Consider the following 21,591-nt stretch of genomic DNA (forward strand, 5'->3'; position numbering starts at 1 on the left):
TGCCCTGATTTATGAAAATTCTACCCTGACATGCCCCCACTCAGCCGCCCCCAACACCACAGCATGTCAATCATGCTGTGGATTGGTGAACTGTGAGCAGACTCGCGAGGTGGGTGTGAACATGTGCAGTACACATCCTGTGCATCCTACCATTGGAGATGTGCGCTAATGATCGGGTTAGCTTACTGTACATTTATGAATCAGGCCCAATGATCTCTATGGTTACATGCAGTGTTCAATAAAGTTTCTCATGCCCACTATGGAACCACGTGAGCAGAACGCGCTCATAGGTGTTGTTTTCACAATCCCCCCGAAACACGTTTTCTAAAGTAATATAGGCAGGCATGACTAAAATAGGTTACTGTAAAGTCCTGAGAGAGTGCGTGTACTACTGCCTCTCCCCTGCTGGTTTCCCTTTCTTTCTCCCCACCCTCCCATCTTCTTCCCTAGAACTGGCTGTGTCACTCTCTCCTCCACTTCAGCCAAGAAAAACTTCACACAGAGATCCAGCCACGTCCTGTTCATTTCTATCACCCTTTCCTTGCCAGCCCCCTCCACCGCGCCCCACCATCCATTAACCCCCTCCCCTCCTCACCATGTGCTGGATGCTGGGTCCAGGAGCCGTTCTTCTTCTCTGAAAGAGAGGGCACAGGTTAGTGAGAACAGCAGGGAACAGGTCATTTCTGTATAACATGTAAACTTGTAAAGCCAGCCATACATCTACAGATTGGGCTGGTTGGAACAAAATCCTGGTAATGGATGACAGTAAATGACAGTTGACCATTTGCTTTGAAATGCTGGAAAACTGCCAAAAACTGTCACTCAGATATTACTAGGTTTTTGTTGCAACCAGTCCAATCTGACAATCAATCTGTAGATGTATGGCCACCTTTACCCTGTGCATCCCAAATTAATCTAACAGACACTGCCCAAAGTGTTAGGACAGATGGAGTTTGTCACCTGTAAGCGTATTCCCTGTAACTTTATCAAATGGATTAAATGTGAAAAGTCCTTGTTCCTTTAAATGCAGGTTATTGGGGTCTCTAATAAACACAATCCTTTATTACTCAGTAAACAAAATTCAACCTCACACAGCACAACATATAAGTGATTGAACCACAACAACAACAAAAAAATCACTGGAAAAATGGTTGACATGCATGCGCAGTAGTAATTAATCACCGGAACATGGCGGACGCCATGTATCCGGAGACCACACATGCACCGTAGACAGATTCCATGGCGCCACAGAGAGGAGCGGGCCTCACCAGTCTGAACTCGGGCCTCCTCCTTTGTTAATACAACTGTAAACCTGTTCACAAGTGTAAGGAGTCGCACAGATGAGTTACTAGAAAATGGCCCATTAAACAATGTGAGCGCTAGGATTACTAATCCTTATGTCAGACACCAGTGACAAGTGGGGCTGACCGCATTTCATCATCACACACTTTTCAAATAATAATGTCTAGCTAGGGGGGAGAGGTATCAAACTTTGGGAAGGAATAAAGTACCAACAAATCAGCCTATCATTTTTCAATCATAGCCTGTAAAATGACAGAAGCTGATTGGGTACTACTTTATCTCTCCTCTAGGCTTCATACATTTCTAGCGTTCTTTCCGTATTACTGGCTCAGGTACTTGTTTCCTAGCAGGGCGCCCAGATTTTCTACGTACGGCACCGTAGTGAAATCGGATCGCATCGCATCGTATGCCCTTAATGGCATCCAGTCAGATGAGATCCAATTTATTATCTTATCCTATCTTTTTAATGGGCTAAGTCAGAGAATACATTAAAAAGATAGAAATCGGATCGCATCGCATCGTATGCCCTTAATGGCATCCAATCAGATGAGATCCAATTTATTATCTTATCCTATCTTTTTAATGGGCTGTCAGAGAATACATTAAAAAGATAGGATAAGATAAAAAAAATCGTATGGCATACAATGAGATGGGATCCAATTTTTTTTATCTTATCCCATCTTTTTAATGGTGAAAGCGCCTAAATACATGTGAAAGATAGGATGCCCCCCACTATCCACGCCACCCCGTAGCGTGGCGAGCACGGTTGACGCCACCCCGCCATCAACGTGAACCCGAAGCGTGGCGAGCGCAGCGAGCCCGCGAGGGGCGGCGGTACGCGTCCTCCGACCTTTTCATGCCCTACTATCCACTAGGGCGTGGAGTGAGAATAGAATAGTGTGGCGAGCGCAGCGAGCCACCGAGCCCGAAGCGTGGCGAGCGCAGCGAGCCCCGCGAGGGGACGCGGATACCTTCACAGTTATACGCGTCCCCTCGCGGGCTTCCCAGGTGTCCATGGCGACGCGGACACCTGGGAAGCCCGCGAAGGGACGCGTTTACCTGTGAAGGTATCCGCGTCCGCTCGCCACGCTTCGGGCTCGGTGGCTCGCTGCGCTCGCCACACTATTCTATTCTCACTCCACGCCCTAGTGGATAGTAGGGCATGAAAAGGTCGGAGGACGCGTACCGCTGCGCTCGCCACGCTTCGGGTTCACGTTGATGGCGGGGTGGCGTCAACCGTGCTCGCCACGCTACGGGGTGGCGTGGATAGTGGGGGGCATCCTATCTTTCACATGTATTTAGGCGCTTTCACCATTAAAAAGATAGGATAAGATAATAAATTGGATCTCATCTGATTGGATGCCATTAAGGGCATACGATGCGATGCGATCCGATTTCTATCTTTTTAATGTATTCTCTGACTTAGCCCATTAAAAAGATAGGATAAGATAATAAATTGGATCTCATCTGATTGGATGCCATTAAGGGCATACGATGCGATGCGATCCAATTTCCTTACCCTGAATAGCCCACTACGTAAATAGAGTAGTGGGCGCCCTGCTAGGAAACAAGTACCCTGGCTCATTTACAGTACTACTCTCAGGTTTTATGGCTTTTGATGCATGAAGATAATAATAATATTAGATTCTTCTAGATCACAGAAGGCCCTTATTCAGATCTGATCGTAGTACAAATTTGTTCACAAAATGGGCAAAACTATGTGCACTGCAAGTGGGGCTGATGTAACATGTGCCGAGAGAGTTAGATTTGGGTGGGGTGTGTTGAAACTGAAATCTAAATTGCACTGTAAAATATAATGCAACCAGAATTTACCCTGCACAGAAACAAAATAACTCACAGAAATCTAACTCTCTCTATACATGTTACATCTGCCCCACCTGCGGTGCACATGGTTTTGCCCATTTTGAGAACAAATTTGTACTGTCCCAGTCCAGGTTTTAAAGAAAACCAATAGTTGTGCACAGGTTTATTTTGATTGAGCAATCTATGCTTATGCATGGCTATCACCGACACCTGGACTGTATGCCTTAAGAACCTGCATTAAGTTAGACAAGGGGTGGCCAAACCTGTCCTCAAGATCTACCAACGGTGCATGTTTTCCAGGCAACCTGTGGATCTATAATAGGAATGAATGCAACAGGTTTGAAAATGTGACCGTTAGTATTGACTACAGCTGTGCAGCAGCTAGGTGATCTGGAAAACATGGACCGTTGGTAGATCTCGAGGACCGGTTTGGCCACCCCTGAGTTAGACAATATGTTGCTATTGCTAATTGGCAAGTCTCAGTATTTTTACTTACCATATCAGCTGGTGGGGGAGAGGAGCAACCTGGGGGAACCTGCAACAAGGGAGAGAAAACATAGTCAAGGAGAAATGACTTCCCAGACATGGTAATGGATAAGTTGAGGAGTAGCTTCGCATCAGAGGTGGTAGAGACAAAGACAACAGAGCTATTTAAACATGCTTGGGATAGGCATATGAATATAGGCATAGGCATATGAATAGCCTAAGAAAGAAATAAGGATCAAAAAGGGCTGAGATTATACCTAAAGGATAATAACGGGGTAGACTAGATGTGCAAGTGCTTCTTATCTACCGTCAACTTCCTTTCAAGTTCTATGCGACAGCAAGAGTGGAAATGCTTAGTGTGGGCCTGATTCAGACCCAAACTCCCCATTTCTGATGATGCGTGTCTGTGCATGGGTGAATATGCGCATGTGCAGACCCGCTGTGCAAACGCCTTCCTGAGAGTATCACACCCGGTGAGGTGTTTACACGGGAGGGGGCGGGCAGAAGAACGCCCAGCGTTTTATGGACGTTCCCCTGGAAATGCAGGCGGGTTGGAGCCTGCTCGGGGCAGGCGGCTGACGCCATATGACGTCATAGTCTGCCCCGTATTTGCCCATTTCCGTCAGAAATAAAAGTCCGTTTAGACTTGACCTCTATTTGCGAATGGGGGAAAAAAAATCAGTTGATGGTCGGCGACCATCAAATGATGTTTCACTCGTGCGGCCACATGCGAAGGGGGATGTGTAAACTCGGGCAGCAGCCTAGCGAACAGGTCTGAATCAGGCCCTATATTTTATATAAAACAAAGCATTGAGAGGTCTATGTACTAAGCATTGGAGAGAGGCCAGGAGCTGTATCCTCTGCTTTTCTCTCTCTCTCTCTCTCTCCAAGGCTTAGCACATAGACCCCGAAGGCATATACCAATTATATGCAATAGTCCGAGCAATCCATAATCTATATACTATAATCTATGTATTATAGAACATCAAATTAATAATCACCATTTCTGCCAAGCTGGATATATGTATACATTTATATATATACATGTATACATTTATTTGTTGTACTAAGGGGTACATTTACTAAAATGGAGTCCTATTGAAGATGGGATGTTGCCCATAGCAACCTATTATTTATTTAGCACCTTCTAGAAGATACTGTAATATATAGAATCTGATTGGTTGCCCATAGAAACATACCATCTTCAATAGAACTCCCACCTTAGTAAATTTACCCCTAAAGGCGCCCATTCACTAACGTGACTCGGCCCGATTCCCACGGGCACACTGCGGGTGTTTTTTAACACACGCTATGAATCGCATCCGACTTCCCATGAACTCCCCCGGCAGCTCCCCAGGAGTCTTTTTACAGGTGAGAAATCCCATGTATAAAATATCACATCAAGTGCCTACTTGGATGTTAGCCCTCCCGAGGAGCTGCCGGGGGAGCTCAAGGGAAATTGAGTCCGACTTGCCCTTAAGACAGATCCGTGTATAGGGGCCAAAAGCCTCTATCCATAAAGCGAATCCTGCTTTGCAGTATCACATAGTCACACTATAATCTTTGTGTACTTCAGGAACAGTATGAATGTACAATATGACAGATCTGTATGATGAATGTAGACATTTGCAGGATGGAACGCATCTTAATGGTATAGTGATAAATAGGATGCATGTATAATTGCAAGATGAAACACGGCTTAGCTATACAGCAGGGGCGGCCAAGCCGGTGAGAAAACACTGGCGATGACTAGATTTATGGTCCCTGCTCATTCTTATTCTACCGCAATAGTGATGCGCAGGGCTACGCAACGCTAACGCTATGGCCCCCACACACACATAGCGATGTAGGGTCACTTTCTAAGCAATCTAGTCAGATAGCTCACAAAAGGGCTAAAAATCGCTATGTGTGTAGGTCCCATGAGTTTAATATGTCCAACATGTGCCATATGAGAAGCGCTTATATGTCTGATACAGCGCACCAACACAAGATTGCTTATACGATGTACTAGGACAGTCCCAATTGTTTTTAACCACAACTGGAAGAGTAATTTTGGATCCTGGCAATATTGCTAAAATAAAATGATAAGCCACCATCCCATATAATCATACAGTAAATGATCATGTGGAATTTGTAGGACAACAAGCTTTCTGAGTTTACCGTTTTCAGTAGTAAAATACAAGACTTCCCTGGGAAAACCAGGACACGTGGGAGTTCTAAACAGAAGAGAGCTGTGTCCTGTAGCACATAAAACACAGGCTTAATAGTAGGTGTGTTCCAGCTTTATAGCCGAAAGGTCTATTTATAGACAGAGAACCCTACACCCAGGACAGAGGTGCCATTGACACTCATGCTACCCATAGAGAACACCCAGCTACCCTGCCTCATCCTGCCTGACATTGGGGAATGTAAAACTCTGTATACTCATAGCATGGAACACAGACAGCACACAGTGTAAGGAGAATGCATCACAGTGCTATGGGTGGGAAACGTTGCAGTCTACTCTATAAATAGTACATCAGTTTTCCTTTACTCTCAGGTATTTCCATCCAGGCCATGAATAGGGATGTCCTTGGGTTGCACAGTGGCTTCTTACTATGGGGAAAGTCATATTATGGGTAGGGGGCTACACACAGAGAGACATGTATTGCAGAAGATGGAGTAGTTATGTAGAACGCAGTCTCACCTTTCCTTCACATTTTTTGTGACTTATAATCTTGCACACTGTAAAACAGTAAAATATATTGAAAACATCAGCTATAGTATAGTACAGTACATGTAAAAGTAACAAAAAGTCATAAACAGATGCCAAACATCATCTATAGTACAATGTGAACATTAAGGAAAACTAAGGACTACAAGCATCCTTTTAGAAGAAAGATTTTCTGTCGAACTACAATGATTGAGGAACAGGGCAACAGTAATGGAACTGCAGTATGTGTTACCATGATAACTGTAGTGGCGTGTTACCATGGTAACAGTGGTGGAGCTATAGTATGTGTTACCATGAAAAGTGTAATGGCGTGTTACCATGGTAACAGTAGTGGAGCTACAATATGTGTTACCATGATAACTGTAGTGGCATGTTACCATGGTAACAGTAGTGGAGCTACAGTATGTGTTACCATAACTGTAGTGCCATGTTTCCATGGTAACAGTGGTGGAGCTACAGTATGTGTTACCATGATAACAGTAGTGGCATGTTTCCATGGTAACAGTAGTGGAGCAACAGTATGTGTTACCTGTATAACTGTAGTGGCATGTTACCATGGTAACAGTGGTGGAGCTACAGTATGTGTTACCATGATAACTGTAGTGGCATGTTTCCATGGTAACAGTATGTGTTACCTTGATAACTGTAGTGGCATGTTACCATGGTAACAGTGGTGCAGCTACAGCATGTGTTACCATGACAACTGTAGTGGTGTTTTACCATGGTAACAGTGGTGGAGCTACATTATGTGTTACCATGATTTAGTGGCGTGTTACCATAACAGTATACAGTATGCGTTAAATCCCTTATAACAGTAGTGGCATGTTACCATGGTAACAGTAGTGGAGCTACAGTATGTGTTACCATAACTGTAGTGCCATGTTTCCATGGTAACAGTGGTGGAGCTACAGTATGTGTTACCATGATAACTAGTGGCATGTTACCATGGTAACAGTAGTGGAGCAACAGTATGTGTTACCTGTATAACTGTAGTGGCATGTTACCCTGGTAACAGTGGTGCAGCTACAGCATGTGTTACCATGACAACTGTAGTGGTGTTTTACCATGGTAACAGTGGTGGAGCTACATTATGTGTTACCATGATAACTGTAATGGTGTGTTACCATGGTAACAGTGGTGGAGCTACAGTATGTGTTACAGTACCATGATAACTGTAATGGTGTGTTACCATGAACAGTGGTGGAGCTACGGTATGTGTTACCATGATAACTGTAGTGGCATTTTACCATGGTAACAATGGTGGAGCTACAGTATGTGTTACCATAATAACAGTAGTCGCATGTTACCATGGTGACAGTGGTGGAGCTACAGTATGTGTTACCATGATAACGGTAGTGGCATGTTACCATGATAACAGTGGTGGAGCTACAGTATGTGTTACCATAGCATCTGTATTGGAATGTTACTATGATAACAATAGTGGAGCTAGAATATGTTACAAGGATAACTCTATTGGTGTGGGGTCACTATGATTACAGTAGTGTAGTTAGCCACTGTATGGTATACCTGTACCAAATACAGGTATGGGTATGTTTATTGTTGCTCAGACCAAAGCACAGGCTCCCCAAAACTGGACAGATAAACTTGGACACACATGGAGTAGCCTGGCGAATGTCTATTCTTCTGTAAGATGCTGATTATAGGGGGTGACTGACTATAGCATCAGTAATCCATGGGTCCATCCTGTCTTAGATCAATGGGTCAGGCTGTTTATATTGATGTAGGTTATAGTATTTTAGATCTACAATGTCTAGGTCGGCAGTCAAAAGGTCGCCCGGGTGACTATATGTCGACATTATTAAAATAATAATTATTATATAAATCCCTCCCCACCGCAGTGGATGGTAGGGCATGAAATACTGCCTGTCGGCACATGTCGGGTCAAAATATTTTTAAAAAAATCATGTCGACTTTTTCACGTCGACCTAGAGTCAATCTAGAGTGGTCCGGATACCACTGATGTAGTGGTGTGGGATATGTCAAAATGCCACAGCCCAACAGAGTTGGGCATCACGTGCATCGCTCTATGGCCACAGTCTACCCATACTCGAATTGCTCAGCAAAATAAGCCCCCCTGTCTCAAAGCACACATACCCTCAAGACTACCTATTGGATGAGGTGGAATGTGAAGTCACAGCATACACGTACAGCAAGCCAAACTGTGTGATGCGATTCTGTCACCATGGGCGTGGTAAATGGTTCCGACAGTCATTAGCCCGAAGTCGGGATCCCGACTGGCGGGACTCAACATCGGGTAAATGACTGTCGGGACCCCGTCCGGCACCTGTCACCATGAACCAGAATCTCTGATGAATGTTTTCTGCACCTTGTTGTCTGTGCCACAAAAACATTCAGGGTCCTCTGGGACAAATGTATGTAAGGAGTACCTAGTAATGTAGCCATGATCATGGTATGGTATCAAACTGGAGCAAAAATATATGTGTGATATCTGTGAAAAGTGCAGGCTTCAGAACATACTGTACTTGTAGAACTAATGTTTCATACATTTCCTATTGGGCCTACACTCGGGGAGATTTTGGTGAGCGATGTGTCAGCGCTGTGTGCTGAGCGATCTGTCAGGGCCAGTGTTCTCCGGTGAGTATATTGGCCCTGACTGGCGATCTTACTAGATGTATCGAGCATGCTGGATATTAATGGGTGTGGTATATTTGCCCGACAGTCGGGATTCCGACAGTCATTACTCAGACGTCGGAATCCCGACTGCACAGCGTGGGGAGCGCAATGAAGCCCCTTGCGGGCACGGTGGCAAGCCGTGGATTCTCACGAGGGAGCAGTCAGGATTCCGACATCTGAGTAATGACTGTCGGAATCCCGACTGTCGGGCAGCCGTCCTGCACCCATATTAATTGCTGGGCGATAGTGCTATTGCCCCTACACAGCCGGTATTTCATGCCCTACCATCCATGCATAGGGAGGCACCGTGCCTGAAGCATGCGAGGGGATGTGGTGCTACGTTTCAGTGTACATGTTGACTGTGTCGACATTCGGGTAAAAAAACTGTGAAAAACCCCATATCAACCTTTTGACTGTCAACCTTGCCCATGTTGACCTAATGCTTGTTTCAACCTAATGATATGTCGACCTACACCCATGTCGACCTTTCTGCATGTTGACCCAACTGGTGGAGACCTAATGATCCATACCCAGACCATGTTGGTACAGAACTTCCTAGTGTGTTGAATAGTAATGGCATGCACATCTTCCCAGTGTAGACGCTGTGTGTAACTCATCCCAAAGCCTTGCAGTAGACTACATTTATACATCAGGCACACTTGGTATGGAATAAATATTACTTTCCCTTTAATATGAATGTGGACATGAGAACAGAAATCCCTAATGGGTGTGTGAGTGGTGAAATTATTGTGTCATACTGTGGAACTTGCGCGTCAGAACAATTATGTAGGACTTGTGACTTGGGCTGGTGAACTCCATTATGAAAGGTCCTTTGTTCATGAGAAACATCATACTCAGCAGCTGTTGTTGGTCTCCAGTGCCTATTAATATTCATTCATTGTGGTGTCACTATTTAAAATCACATATTGGACAATGGCTGTAAAATGTTACTCTGCTGAAGCAACAGTGTTCAATATTTTGCAACCAAGCCCCTAATCCACATTCTCCTAAACACGGTAATGCTTAAAATATAGAGATCTATGGATAGTCTTCATTAACCGCAATAATAATGGATTAAGTTCTAATATAAACCTATTTCACACACTCTCAGAGAAAAAAGTGGGACATTTCTGGCAGTGCCCACTGTACCACCCAACTATGCCGCTGTAGAGCCCTTATATCAGCTTTCAAGTATGTCCGAAGATGTCTGACTGCTCCAGATTTGTCCTCTTTCTGTATAATGGTGGATAACAGGGGCACTGTTTTTTCCACCATTATATGGGTGGAATTCAATTGACAATGACTAGTTTTCAAGGGTGAAAAAGGGAGGCAAGCCCTGGGGTTTAACACCTGTGGCTATTTAATTGCACTGCATTTTCACCTTGTTAAAGCCTGTTAAATTAGCTTGTTAACAATCTGTAAAACGTTAATTGTTGTGGCAGACCAACTTTTCTCCAACCATAGTTGGTTGGACTGAAAATCTGGTACTCAATGGGGGGCAAATGCCAATAAGCAACTTGCTCACAAACTCAGGAGAATGCACAAAAACATTCAGTGAAATTGTTTTAATCAAATAGGTCCAACTACAGTACATTGAGTGACAGTTGTTGTCATTTGTAATTAAGTAATTTGTTTCCCAAATTTGAAAATGGACATTTGCTCCTATACAGTACCAGGTTTTTATTCCATCCAACCAACTAGTTGGATGATTGGAGGAAAGTTGGTCTGATGTGTGGGCAGCATAAAGCTGTGCACACACGGGGGCGATATACTGCTTAGTGTCTCCTTTTCATCAGCGACCAGAGATGGTCGCTGATGAAAGGGAACCAGCTGGTTGCAGGACCAGCGATCATAAGGGGGCTAAAAACGGGAGCGCGCACCCGGCGATTTATTGCCGGTGCACACTCCAATCGCTGGCAATTCAAATCGTTGCCAGCGATTATAGCCCGTGTGTACACACCTTTAGACTGGCAAAAATCCCCCACCCCCTTCTTCCCCCTAAATGTTATTTGAATAGCCTCAGGGGATCAATTAGCCCATGGTTACAAATATGTTGTACATTGGACATACACAGGTACATAGCATTTATATAACCCTTTCATGTTAAATAGCATTCATTAATGCTATTTAACACTAGCCTCCAAACTTTCAAGCGTTCCCTGAAAACTCACCTCTTCAGGCAAGCCTATCATATTTGAATTCTACACGCATAACCTTGTGAGGCACTTATGTATTACATAGCTTCCCTTCTGGACCTACAAGCTATGCTATTACTGGTGCCTGTCCTTGTGTTTCCCTCCTATGTCCCTATAGATTGTAAGCTTGCAGCAGGGCCCTCCTACCTCCAAGTCTGTCTGTTGTTACCCAGTTTGTTTTATCACTGTCTACTATTGTAAAGCGCAACGGAATCTGCTGCGCTATATAAGAAACTGCAAATAAATAAATAAATAAATAAATAAATAAATAAATAATGTAAAACACTGCAAATGAATATAAAGATAGCAAATTTCCCATGTTGACCTAAAGCGCAATGAGCAGAAATAACGAATTCCACAACCTCATCCATAGAGAATATCAGCCTTAACCCTGCACCATATCTTACTGCAGAGTGTCTTAATCGCAAACAGCAGATAAAACATACGCCTGACCAGTGGCATAGCTATAGCTCCGCAGCCCCCCGCGGTGGCGGGGAGGCGCAGGGAATATTTGGGCGCCGGGGATCTGCGGGGCTATAGTTACCCGCTGCTGCCGTCATGGTCCAGTGTCTCTCCGTCTCCCAGCTCCTGCTGCTATAATGAAAACTGTCACTTAGAAAATGGCTGCCCCCATACTGCAGACAGTTTTCTGTCTGCAGTATGGGGGCAGCCATTTTCTAAGAGTCAGTTTTCATTATAACAGCAGGAGCCGGCGACGGGACCGTGACCACAGATTCGGCCAGGCAGGCACGGGCATGGGGGAGGGGGCGCGCCGAGGGGAGAGGGCAAGGGGGCGCCAAAAAATTTGCGGCGGGGGGGGCACATAAAAGGTAGTTACGCCACTGCGCCTGACATTACAGTATATTCACTTTAATAAAATGTGGCTTAAAGAATATAATGGGTTAGGAGAATTCCATCAATACTGTATAAAATAAATTGGCAGTGCAAATAAATAAGAGCCCACTAATAGTATACTTGAATTGTAATTCCAAAGAACTTTCACATCATGGACAACCAGTGCCCAGTCCATACGGTGATCCAGGAATCACAGGCACAATAGATTTTGGATGGGATAAGTTGAAGCTGTCACTTGGAGGAAATGCTCTGCTCAATAGCACCATTAACATGAGACATTCTACACAATGGTCACCTGTTGCTGAAGGCCACAGTGTCTTCCTGGCTCTTTCTGGTCTCATATACCCAAAGCCAAGCAATAAAACTTCCCAAAGCAAGGCGTCACTGCTAAATGTGGTTTCATGGGAATGCTGGACGCTCCTAATTTGTGGTTTACAGAAAAGTCAGCTCCAACTTGTGTGTGACTCACTTTTTTAGGTGACATTGTGTGAGATGACTGCAGTAACAGCTCTCTGCTAATGTTACTGGACACTCAGGTTTTACCTTAACAAAAAGTTCAATTGATCGTAAGAATGCTAAAATAAATCTGTTCCAGTGACAAGCTGTGGTGTAGCTGGTCTATCCAACTGGTGGGAAGAGGCTAAGGGGTTCTTCTGGTTGACACGCAGTGCTGCTTTGCTAGCAGTGCTGTGTGTAATCTTTTCCCCGGTGTTCGCAAATGCCGTCACCCCCCATTCGCCTGTCACTCAGGCAGCAGTCCTGAGGACCGAGTTTGACAACCAGAAGCTATAAGCCATTAAAAAGTCACAAGTTGAACTAGAATGGCTGATTATTAATAAAATAAAAGTGCAGTGTACAATCACCAGTTATTGCTCAGTGAAAGCTAAATTAAAAAAGCATTTTGTTGCAAAGAGTACAACTTGAGGACAGAGAATGAGGTAAATCCCCAAAGACAATACATTACAATGGGCTCCATTTACTCTATAGTGATTTCCAAGTGAAAATACTGTATAAATAAAAACAGGTGGTGCAATATATTGGAGTTTTTTTAGTATCTTTAAACTCCACACTGAATAAATGTATTCTGACCCCAAGTGACCACATGTGAGATATATCCTTGTCCAGACATACAGCACATTTCTTGGCTACAAGTAGCGCCGATACGAATTCACATACAAAAGCAAAATGTGGTGAGAACATGTACGGACACAGATTTTAGCGCACCGCCCCGCTAATGGCATATTACATCAGATGCAGAGGGGAAATACACCCATAATATTCCATATTCCAGGGCAAAACATTAATTAGCCATGCAGCTGAAAGTGTACAGACTTTAAAGGGGAAATGTCAAATAAAAGTCTTTATAATGTAAAGCAGAGTCTAAGAAGCTTGCGGCCCAACAGCTTCTGTGGAACTACCCGTTCCAGCCTGCTCTGCTGACTAGCCACAAGGGCAATAAATAATTTCCTGCATTAGAGGAGTCTGCAGGAAGTGCCCCTGCTACATTTGCACAGTCTCCATGTCAGTAAGTGCAACTGTGTGGGTAGAGCTCTGGCACTTTTCACTGGGGATCTTTTTACCTTTGAGATAATGACAAGACTGGGGCTGGTTTTCTAATGACAAGACTGGGGCTGGTTTTCATTATGTAAGGAGGACCCCATGCACATGGTTTTCCTGATGACACAGAAAATCAGGCCAGACCGTCTAGTACTGAGGCTGGTTGCGGACATTGGTGGAGGATATACTGGCCATTTACCGGAACTCTATATCTGTGGGGTGCTGGTCTGGTTAACCTGGACTAGCCACCATATGCAATAATGTTGAGCTGTAGTGTTCAAGCTATAGTTTATTCCGAGCACTGCTGCTTTTTAAAAGTAGATGACTTTCTAGTGAGAATTATTTCAGTAATTAGTTCATCATCAGTGATTTCCCTAATGATGGCTGAGTTTCAGAGTGGGCCAAACTGAGGGTTAGGTTTATTAAACTCGGTGAAGTGATAAAGTGTCTGGTTTTTATCACCGGCCAATCAGCTCCTGTCATTTTTCAGTTAGGAGCTGATTGGTCGGTGATAAAAACCAGACACTTTATCACTTCACGAACTTAATAAATCTGCCCCTGAGTGATCTATCTACTTGTGTCCTGAGATTTAATAGAAACTGTCAGAGAAGGTAACACACTCCTGCATATGGGGATACAACATGCACAACTATGTCTGATTCTGAGCCATATGCACTTCAGTAAGCAGAATGGGTGTAACTGGGTGGGAATGAAGATATCCAGGCAATATGTTGACAGGGTCAAAAAGTTGGTATATAGATGGTCGAAACTGACTTTTGTTGACATGTAAATGGTCGACACATGGTTTTTCATTTAGTTTTTGGGGTATTTTTTACAGTTGGGGTTAGGTACCAGGGGAAGGGTCACGTTGGGGGGCTATGGTTAGGCACCAGGTGGGGGGGGGGGGGCATTAGAGATAGGCTGGTGGTGGGGACAGTTAGTGTTAGACAGTTGGTGCAGGTTAGGCAACATCAGAAGTGTCTACACATTGCGTTTTAGTAGGATGCAGTCGAACAGGATCCTGTTTAGCAGGTAGACCCATTGATTGACCTGTCAAAATGCAATGTGTAGACAAAGCCTTAGAGTTAGGCACCAGGGGGAGGGCTAGGGTTAGGGGGAGGGCTAGGCACCAGGGGGAGGGCTAGGGCTAGGCACCAGGGGGAGGGCTAGGGCTAGGCACCAGGGGGAGGGCTAGGGCTAGGCACCAGGGGGAGGGCTAGGGCTAGGCACCAGGGGGAGGGCTAGGGCTAGGCACCAGGGGGAGGGCTAGGGCTAGGCACCAGGGGAAGGGCTAGGCACCAGGGGAAGGGCTAGGGCAAGGCACCAGGGGAAGGGCTAGGGCAAGGCACCAGGGGGAGGGCTAGGGCTAGGCACCAGGGGGAGGGCTAGGGTTAGGCACCAGGGGGAGGGCTAGGGTTAGGCACCAGGGGGAGGGCTAGGGTTAGGCACCAGGGGGAGGGCTAGGGTTAGGCACCAGGGGGAGGGCTAGGGCTAGGCACCAGGGGGAGGGCTAGGGCTAGGCACCAGGGGGAGGGCTAGGGCTAGGCACCAGGGGGAGGGCTAGGGCTAGGCACCAGGGGGAGGGCTAGGGCTAGGCACCAGGGGGAGGGCTAGGGCTAGGCACCAGGGGGAGGGCTAGGGTTAGGCACCAGGGGGGGGGGGCTAGGGTTAGGCACCAGGGGGAGGGCTAGGGTTAGGCACCAGAGAGAGGGCTAGGGTTAGGCACCAGGGAGAGGGCTAGGGTTAGGCACCAGGGAGAGGGCTAGGGTTAGGCACCAGGGAGAGGGCTAGGGTTAGGCGCCAGGGAGAGGGCTAGGGTTAGGCGCCAGGGGGAGGGCTAGGGTTAGGCACCAGGGGGAGGGTTAGAGCTAGGGACCAGGGGGAGGGCTAGGGGTAGGCACCAGGGGGAGGGCTAGGGTTAGAGTTAGGCACCAGGGGGAGGGCTAGGGTTAGGCACCAGGGGGAGGGGGAGGGCTAGGGTTAGGGGGAGGGCTAGGGATAGGCACCAGGGGGAGGGCTAGGGGTAGGCACCAGGGGGAGGGCTAGGGGTAGGCACCAGGGGGAGGGCTAGGGTTAGGCACCAGGGGGAGGGCTAGGGTTAGGCACCAGGGGGAGGGCTAGGGTTAGGCACCAGGGGGAGGGCTAGGGTTAGGCACCAGGGGGAGGGATAGGGTTAGGCACCAGGGGGAGGGCTAGGGTTAGGCACCAGGGGGAGGGCTAGGGTTAGGCACCAGGGGGAGGGCTAGGGTTAGGCACCAGGGGGAGGGCTAGGGTTAGGCACCAGGGGGAGGGCTAGGGTTAGGCACCAGGGGGAGGGCTAGGGTTAGGCACCAGGGGGAGGGCTAGGATTAGGCACCAGGGGGAGGGCTAGGGTTAGGCACCAGGGGTAGGGCTAGGGTTAGGCACCAGGGGGAGGGTTAGGTAGTATCAAGTAATCCACACCTGGGAGTGAGCTCTTCGTTCTTAAGTTTCGTACACTTAGACGATAGGTTGTGTCATTATGCAGAGCGGATGTTATATATGTGTGTACCCACTATATCACTAACTATGCACGCTCCTGCATGCAGGACTGACGGAAGACATAGCTAGCAGGGGCACCATTACCGCTCCATTGATGGCATCGTGTATGCCGCCCAAGCCCCCCTATCTTCATACAGTGTCGCTGGGTAAACACATCATATAGTGTGTACCTGGCCTTAATCTAACTCTCCCCAGGACATGTCACAGGCGTGTAGGTGTAACTGCCAGCAATGCACTGGTGACTGCAGCCAGAGATCTGCCTGAGATAAGTGGGTCTCTTGCACAAAGTATAGGACTGGGGCACACATGGCACATTATGCTAATTTCATGAGCAGATGTATACGGGCGACTGTATTTATGTCAGTGCAGGCACAGCAATAGCACACTGTTCCCTATGTACAGTATACTGCTTTGTTATACCAGAGTATAGACGTACTGTAGTTATACCCGCTCACCTCTGCAGACGCTGCCTTGGGACAGGACAGGCTCGCTACAGGCGGCGCACAGCCTCTTCTTTCTCAGCACTTTCTCATGGAAGACATGACGCTCACCCCCCGCGGGCTGCAGAGGAAACAACATAGAGATTAAATGGAGACCACAAGTCAGTGGGAGACTACAGTAATGTACTCCCTGGAATCTGGAAACAGGACAGTGCTGAAATTACAGGTTCACATAATATTATACAAACATACAGAACAACAACAAAACCTTAAAAACAGTCATCTCAAGCATGACACAGAAAACAGGTGGTCTCATAGCGGAGTCTATGTGGCGCAAATGTAAGGGCTCTTTGGTATATTGTATGAAGAATCATATATAAAATATAAAAGCGGAAACCTTTCCACAAGGAGATTTATGCGGTTTACATAAATTCTACATAGTGCAGCAGAAATCAAGATTTCTCAGAGCAGGTGATGGTTTTGAAACCTCCATCTTTTGAAATGTTGGTGAGTTTGTGCCACAGTTGTCTCCGTTTCTGGAAAATACTGTAGCTGTAGTAGCCCACCTGCGTGTGATGTGTACTCAGAGATGGACTTTTGCATACCAGTGTTGCAGCAATGTTTAGGTAGGTGGTACATGCCAAAGTAAAGCCTCACACAAACTAGATGAAAAAGTAAAAGATACCGCATGGAAGGGCCCATCTGACAGACACACAACATTGTTAACGATGCACGCTTCCGATCAACATTAACGACCCCCTCCCTCATCTGAACAGTTTAGACAACGGAGGACTTCATTAACGGGGGCCATACTACAGCATGGTCCTGCTCCTCCTGTCACCGCCTCCCCACCTGCACTGGCAAGTGTGTATGCACATACCGATGCCAGCACCCCACTGCGGACATTATCACAGGGTACACACATCATGTGGGGTGTATCTGGTTTTACATCCAAATCTTACTTGCCATCCATCCCTGAATGTCAGGGACACTCAAGAAAGGAGGGAAAGGGAAGACTTGTCATGGTGTGGTGCACCTATTCAAGAGAGCTGATATTAAAACATAACCTTTATTTATTTAATTAATAAGGCAAGCGAAAAATATTAAAAGAAAACACATATAGATAGACAAGTGAGTGTGTGTTTAAAATAACACGTGCCGACGCTTCGTGTGTGTTTGATTTAATTTAGAGCAAACAGGCTTATTTTGAAACACTTTTATACCTTGATCGTATTACTGCAACTGTTTCACTTTGTATGTTTCATAGTTGCTCTTAGAAGCATTAAAGTGAGACAAAGTATCAGATTGCAGAAGACAACTCTCTCTTTAATAGGTGCACCACACAAAGACAAATCTTCCCTTTCCCTCCTTGATTGTATTTGTATTTTGTCCGTGGCAGCACACCCCTCTATTAACGCACTTATAAGGTCCTTATCATTATACGCAGGGGACCTCCTTGCAGAATATCTCTCATTTTTAAATACATGGTTTTGTGCGATTGAACCATACCAATCCGATGTCAGGGACACTCCCTGAAATAGAAGCAATCCCCCTGACTGCACCTTACCCCCATTCTGTAGCTCATATATTCAGTATTCGGGGGAAAGATGATATCGGAGTTATATACATTTAAATGGGAGCATCAGTGCCATGTCCCTGAATGGGTTATAAGGCACATTAAGGCAGATTATAAAATGGAAGGTGATATTGCCCCAGCCAATCTCCTAACTGTTATTTTTCAAACACAGCTGATTGGCTGGTGTGTTATCACCTTTCACTTTATCACTTTACCAGGCTTAATACATCTGCCCCAAGAATCCATATGGCTGCAGGTATTTCCAAATAATGTTTCTCATGGCCATTTATATGGAACCACAAGCGAGTAGAACACAATACAGGAACAAGCCGTGTAGAGTACCAGCATACAGTTATCAACTAACAAAACTTATTGAGCAACAAATCCTTTGGACCAAATTTTGGTAGGTACTAACCACAGCACACCAAACAAGAGCTGCCATTTTGGAGAAGCTCTGAGCCAGTGTCTAGCCATCTGAATTTGGCACTGGTTAATGTTGCTTAGATTCTTATGCTTACCCAACTTTACTGCTTTCTAGACTTCAACTTTTAACCCCTTCCTGACAGAGCCAGTTTTTGCGTTCCTGACAGAGCCCTTTTTTTCAAATCTGACATGTCTCACTTAAGTGGGGATAACTTTTTTTTGCTTTTACTTATCCCAGTGATTTTGAGATTGTTTTTTCGTGACACATTGTACTTCAAATTAGTGGTAAATTTGGGTCGATACAGTCTGTGTTTTTTTGTGAAAAATACCAAAATATCGTGAAAAAATGGAAAATTTAGCGATTTGCAAAATGTTAAATTTTCTGCTTGTGAGACAAATAATCTTACCACTCAAAATAGTGAATAACTAACATAGACCATATGTCTACTTTATGTTGACATCATTATTTCAACTTCCTTTTAATTTTTTGGGACACTAGGAGGCTTACAATATGAATAGCAAATTCTCAAATTTTCAAGAAAATTTCAAACACTGATTTTTTTAGGGACCAGTTCAGTTCTGATGTGACTTTGAGGGACTTGTATGTGAGACACCCCCATAAATGATGCCATTTCAAAAACTGCACCCCTCACAGTATTCAAAACAGCATTTTGGAAGTTTGTTAACCCTTTAGGTGTTTCACAGGAATTAAAACAAAGTGTAGGTGAAATTTCAAAATTTCTTTTTTTTTGCAGATTTGCAATTTTAATACATTTTTCTAAGGAACACAGTACATTTTACTAGAGAAATGTGACTAAAAATTGATTCCCCCAATTCTTTTGTTTTCATAAATATCCTATATGTGGCCCTAGTGTGCACGGTGACCAAACCACAGGCTTCATAATAGAAGGAGCACCTACTTGATTTTGGAGCCTCCTTTTTATGAGATTATTTTTTAGGCACCATGTAGGTTTCAAGGCACCATAAGATGCTAAAAGTTAGGAACCCCCCCACAAGTGACCCCATTTTGCAAACTACACCCCTCAGGGAATTCATCTAGGGGTATAGTGTACATTTCAAACCCCCAGGGGTTTCACCAATTGTGGTACAACTGGGCAGTGAAAATGAAAAATTATTTTTTTTACACAAAAATGCAGTTCTGGCTCCAAATTTGTCATTTTCAGAAGGTATGAAGGAGACAAAGCACCCCATAATCTGTGCCCCAATTTCTCCCGAGTACGGCAATGCCTCACATGTGACCAAAAAATACCAGTTGGGTGCATGGCAGGACTCAGAAGGGAAGGAGTGATTTTTGGATTTTGCAGCTCAGATTCTGGTGGAATTTTGGTGGGTGCTATGTCGCATTAGCAAGACCCCCCAAGCACCAATACAGTGGAACCCCCCCACAAGTCACCCCATTTTGCAAACTACACCCCTCAGGGAATTCATCTAGGGGTATAGTGTACATTTCAAACCCCCAGGGGTTTCACCAATTTTGATACAAGTGGGCAGTGAAAATGAAAAATTACATTTTTTTACACAAAAATGCAGTTCTGGCTCAAAATTTTTTATTTTCAGAAGGTATGAAGGAGAAAAAGCACCCCAAAATCTGTGCCCCAATTTCTCCCGAGTACGGCAATGCCTCACATGTGACCAAAAAATACCAGTTGGGTGCATGGCAGGACTCAGAAGGGAAGGAGTGATTTTTGGATTTTGCAGCACAGATTCTGGTGGAATGAATGGTGGGTGCTATGTTGCACCAATACAGTGGAACCCCCCCACAAGTCACCCCATTTTGCAAAGTACACCCCTCAGGGAATTCATCTAGGGGTATAGTGTACATTTCAAACCCCCAGGGGTTTCACCAATTTTGATACAAGTGGGCAGTGAAAATGAAAAATTACATTTTTTTTACACAAAAATGCAGTTCTGGCTCAAATTTTTTCATTTTCAGAAGGTATGAAGGAGAAAAAGCACCCCAAAATATGTGCCCCATTTTCTCCCGAGTACGGAAATGCCTCACATGTGACCAAAAAATACCAGTTGGGTGCATGGCAGGACTCAGAACGGAAGGAGTGATTTTTGGATTTTGCGGCTCAGATTCTGGTGGAATTTTGGTGGGTGCTATGTCGCATTAGCAAGACCCCCCAAGCACCAATACAGTGGAACCCCCCCACAAGTCACCCCATTTTGAAAACTACACCCCTCAGGGAATTCATCTAGGGGTATAGTGTACATTTCAAACCCCCAGGGGTTTCACCAATTTTGATACAAGTGGGCAGTGAAAATGAAAAATTACATTTTTTACACAAAAATGCAGTTCTGGCTCGAAATTTTTCATTTTCAGAAGGTATGAAGGAGAAAAAGCACCCCAAAATCTGTGCCCCAATTTCTCCCGAGTACGGCAATGCCTCACATGTGACCAAAAAATACCAGTTGGGTGCATGGCAGGACTCAGAACGGAAGGAGTGATTTTTGGATTTTGCAGCTCAGATTCTGGTGGAATTTTGGTGGGTGCTATGTCGCATTAGCAAGACCCCCCAAGCACCAATACAGTGGAACCCCCCCACAAGTCACCCCATTTTGAAAACTACACCCCTCAGGGAATTCATCTAGGGGTATAGTGTACATTTCAAACCCCCAGGGGTTTCACCAATTTTGATACAAGTGGGCAGTGAAAATGAAAAATTACATTTTTTTACACAAAAATGCAGTTCTGGCTCAAAATTTTTCATTTTCAGAAGGTATGAAGGAGAAAAAGCACCCCAAAATATGTGCCTCAATTTCTCCCGAGTACGGCAATGCCTCACATGTGACCAAAAAATACCAGTTGGGTGCATGGCAGGACTCAGAACGGAAGGAGTGATTTTTGGATTTTGCAGCACAGATTTTGGTGGAATGAATGGTGGGTGCTATGTTGCACCAATACAGTGGAACCCCCCCACAAGTCACCCCATTTTGCAAAGTACACCCCTCAGGGAATTCATCTAGGGGTATAGTGTACATTTCAAACCCCCAGGGGTTTCACCAATTTTGATACAAGTG

General features: G+C 45.2%; 1 protein-coding gene across 4 annotated transcripts in view; it reads right to left on the reverse strand.

Moving 5' to 3' along the window:
• The window catches only part of TNS2 (tensin 2), a 135,633-nt gene that overhangs the window by 47,667 nt on the left and 66,375 nt on the right, over window positions 1–21,591 (reverse strand). For all 4 annotated transcript variants that reach the window (XM_083169625.1, XM_083169627.1, XM_083169628.1 and 1 more), the window contains 4 exons: window positions 16,563–16,668; window positions 6,299–6,336; window positions 3,623–3,661; window positions 596–634 (listed from right to left, as the gene is read on the reverse strand). In XM_083169625.1, coding sequence (XP_083025751.1) covers window positions 596–634; window positions 3,623–3,661; window positions 6,299–6,336; window positions 16,563–16,668 — 222 coding nt within the window. The remainder of the gene's footprint in view (window positions 1–595; window positions 635–3,622; window positions 3,662–6,298; window positions 6,337–16,562; window positions 16,669–21,591) is intronic.

Source organism: Crinia signifera, chromosome 2, assembly GCF_055691185.1.
Source record: "Crinia signifera chromosome 2, ASM5569118v1, whole genome shotgun sequence".
In the NCBI taxonomy this organism is placed as follows: Eukaryota; Metazoa; Chordata; class Amphibia; order Anura; family Myobatrachidae; genus Crinia; species Crinia signifera.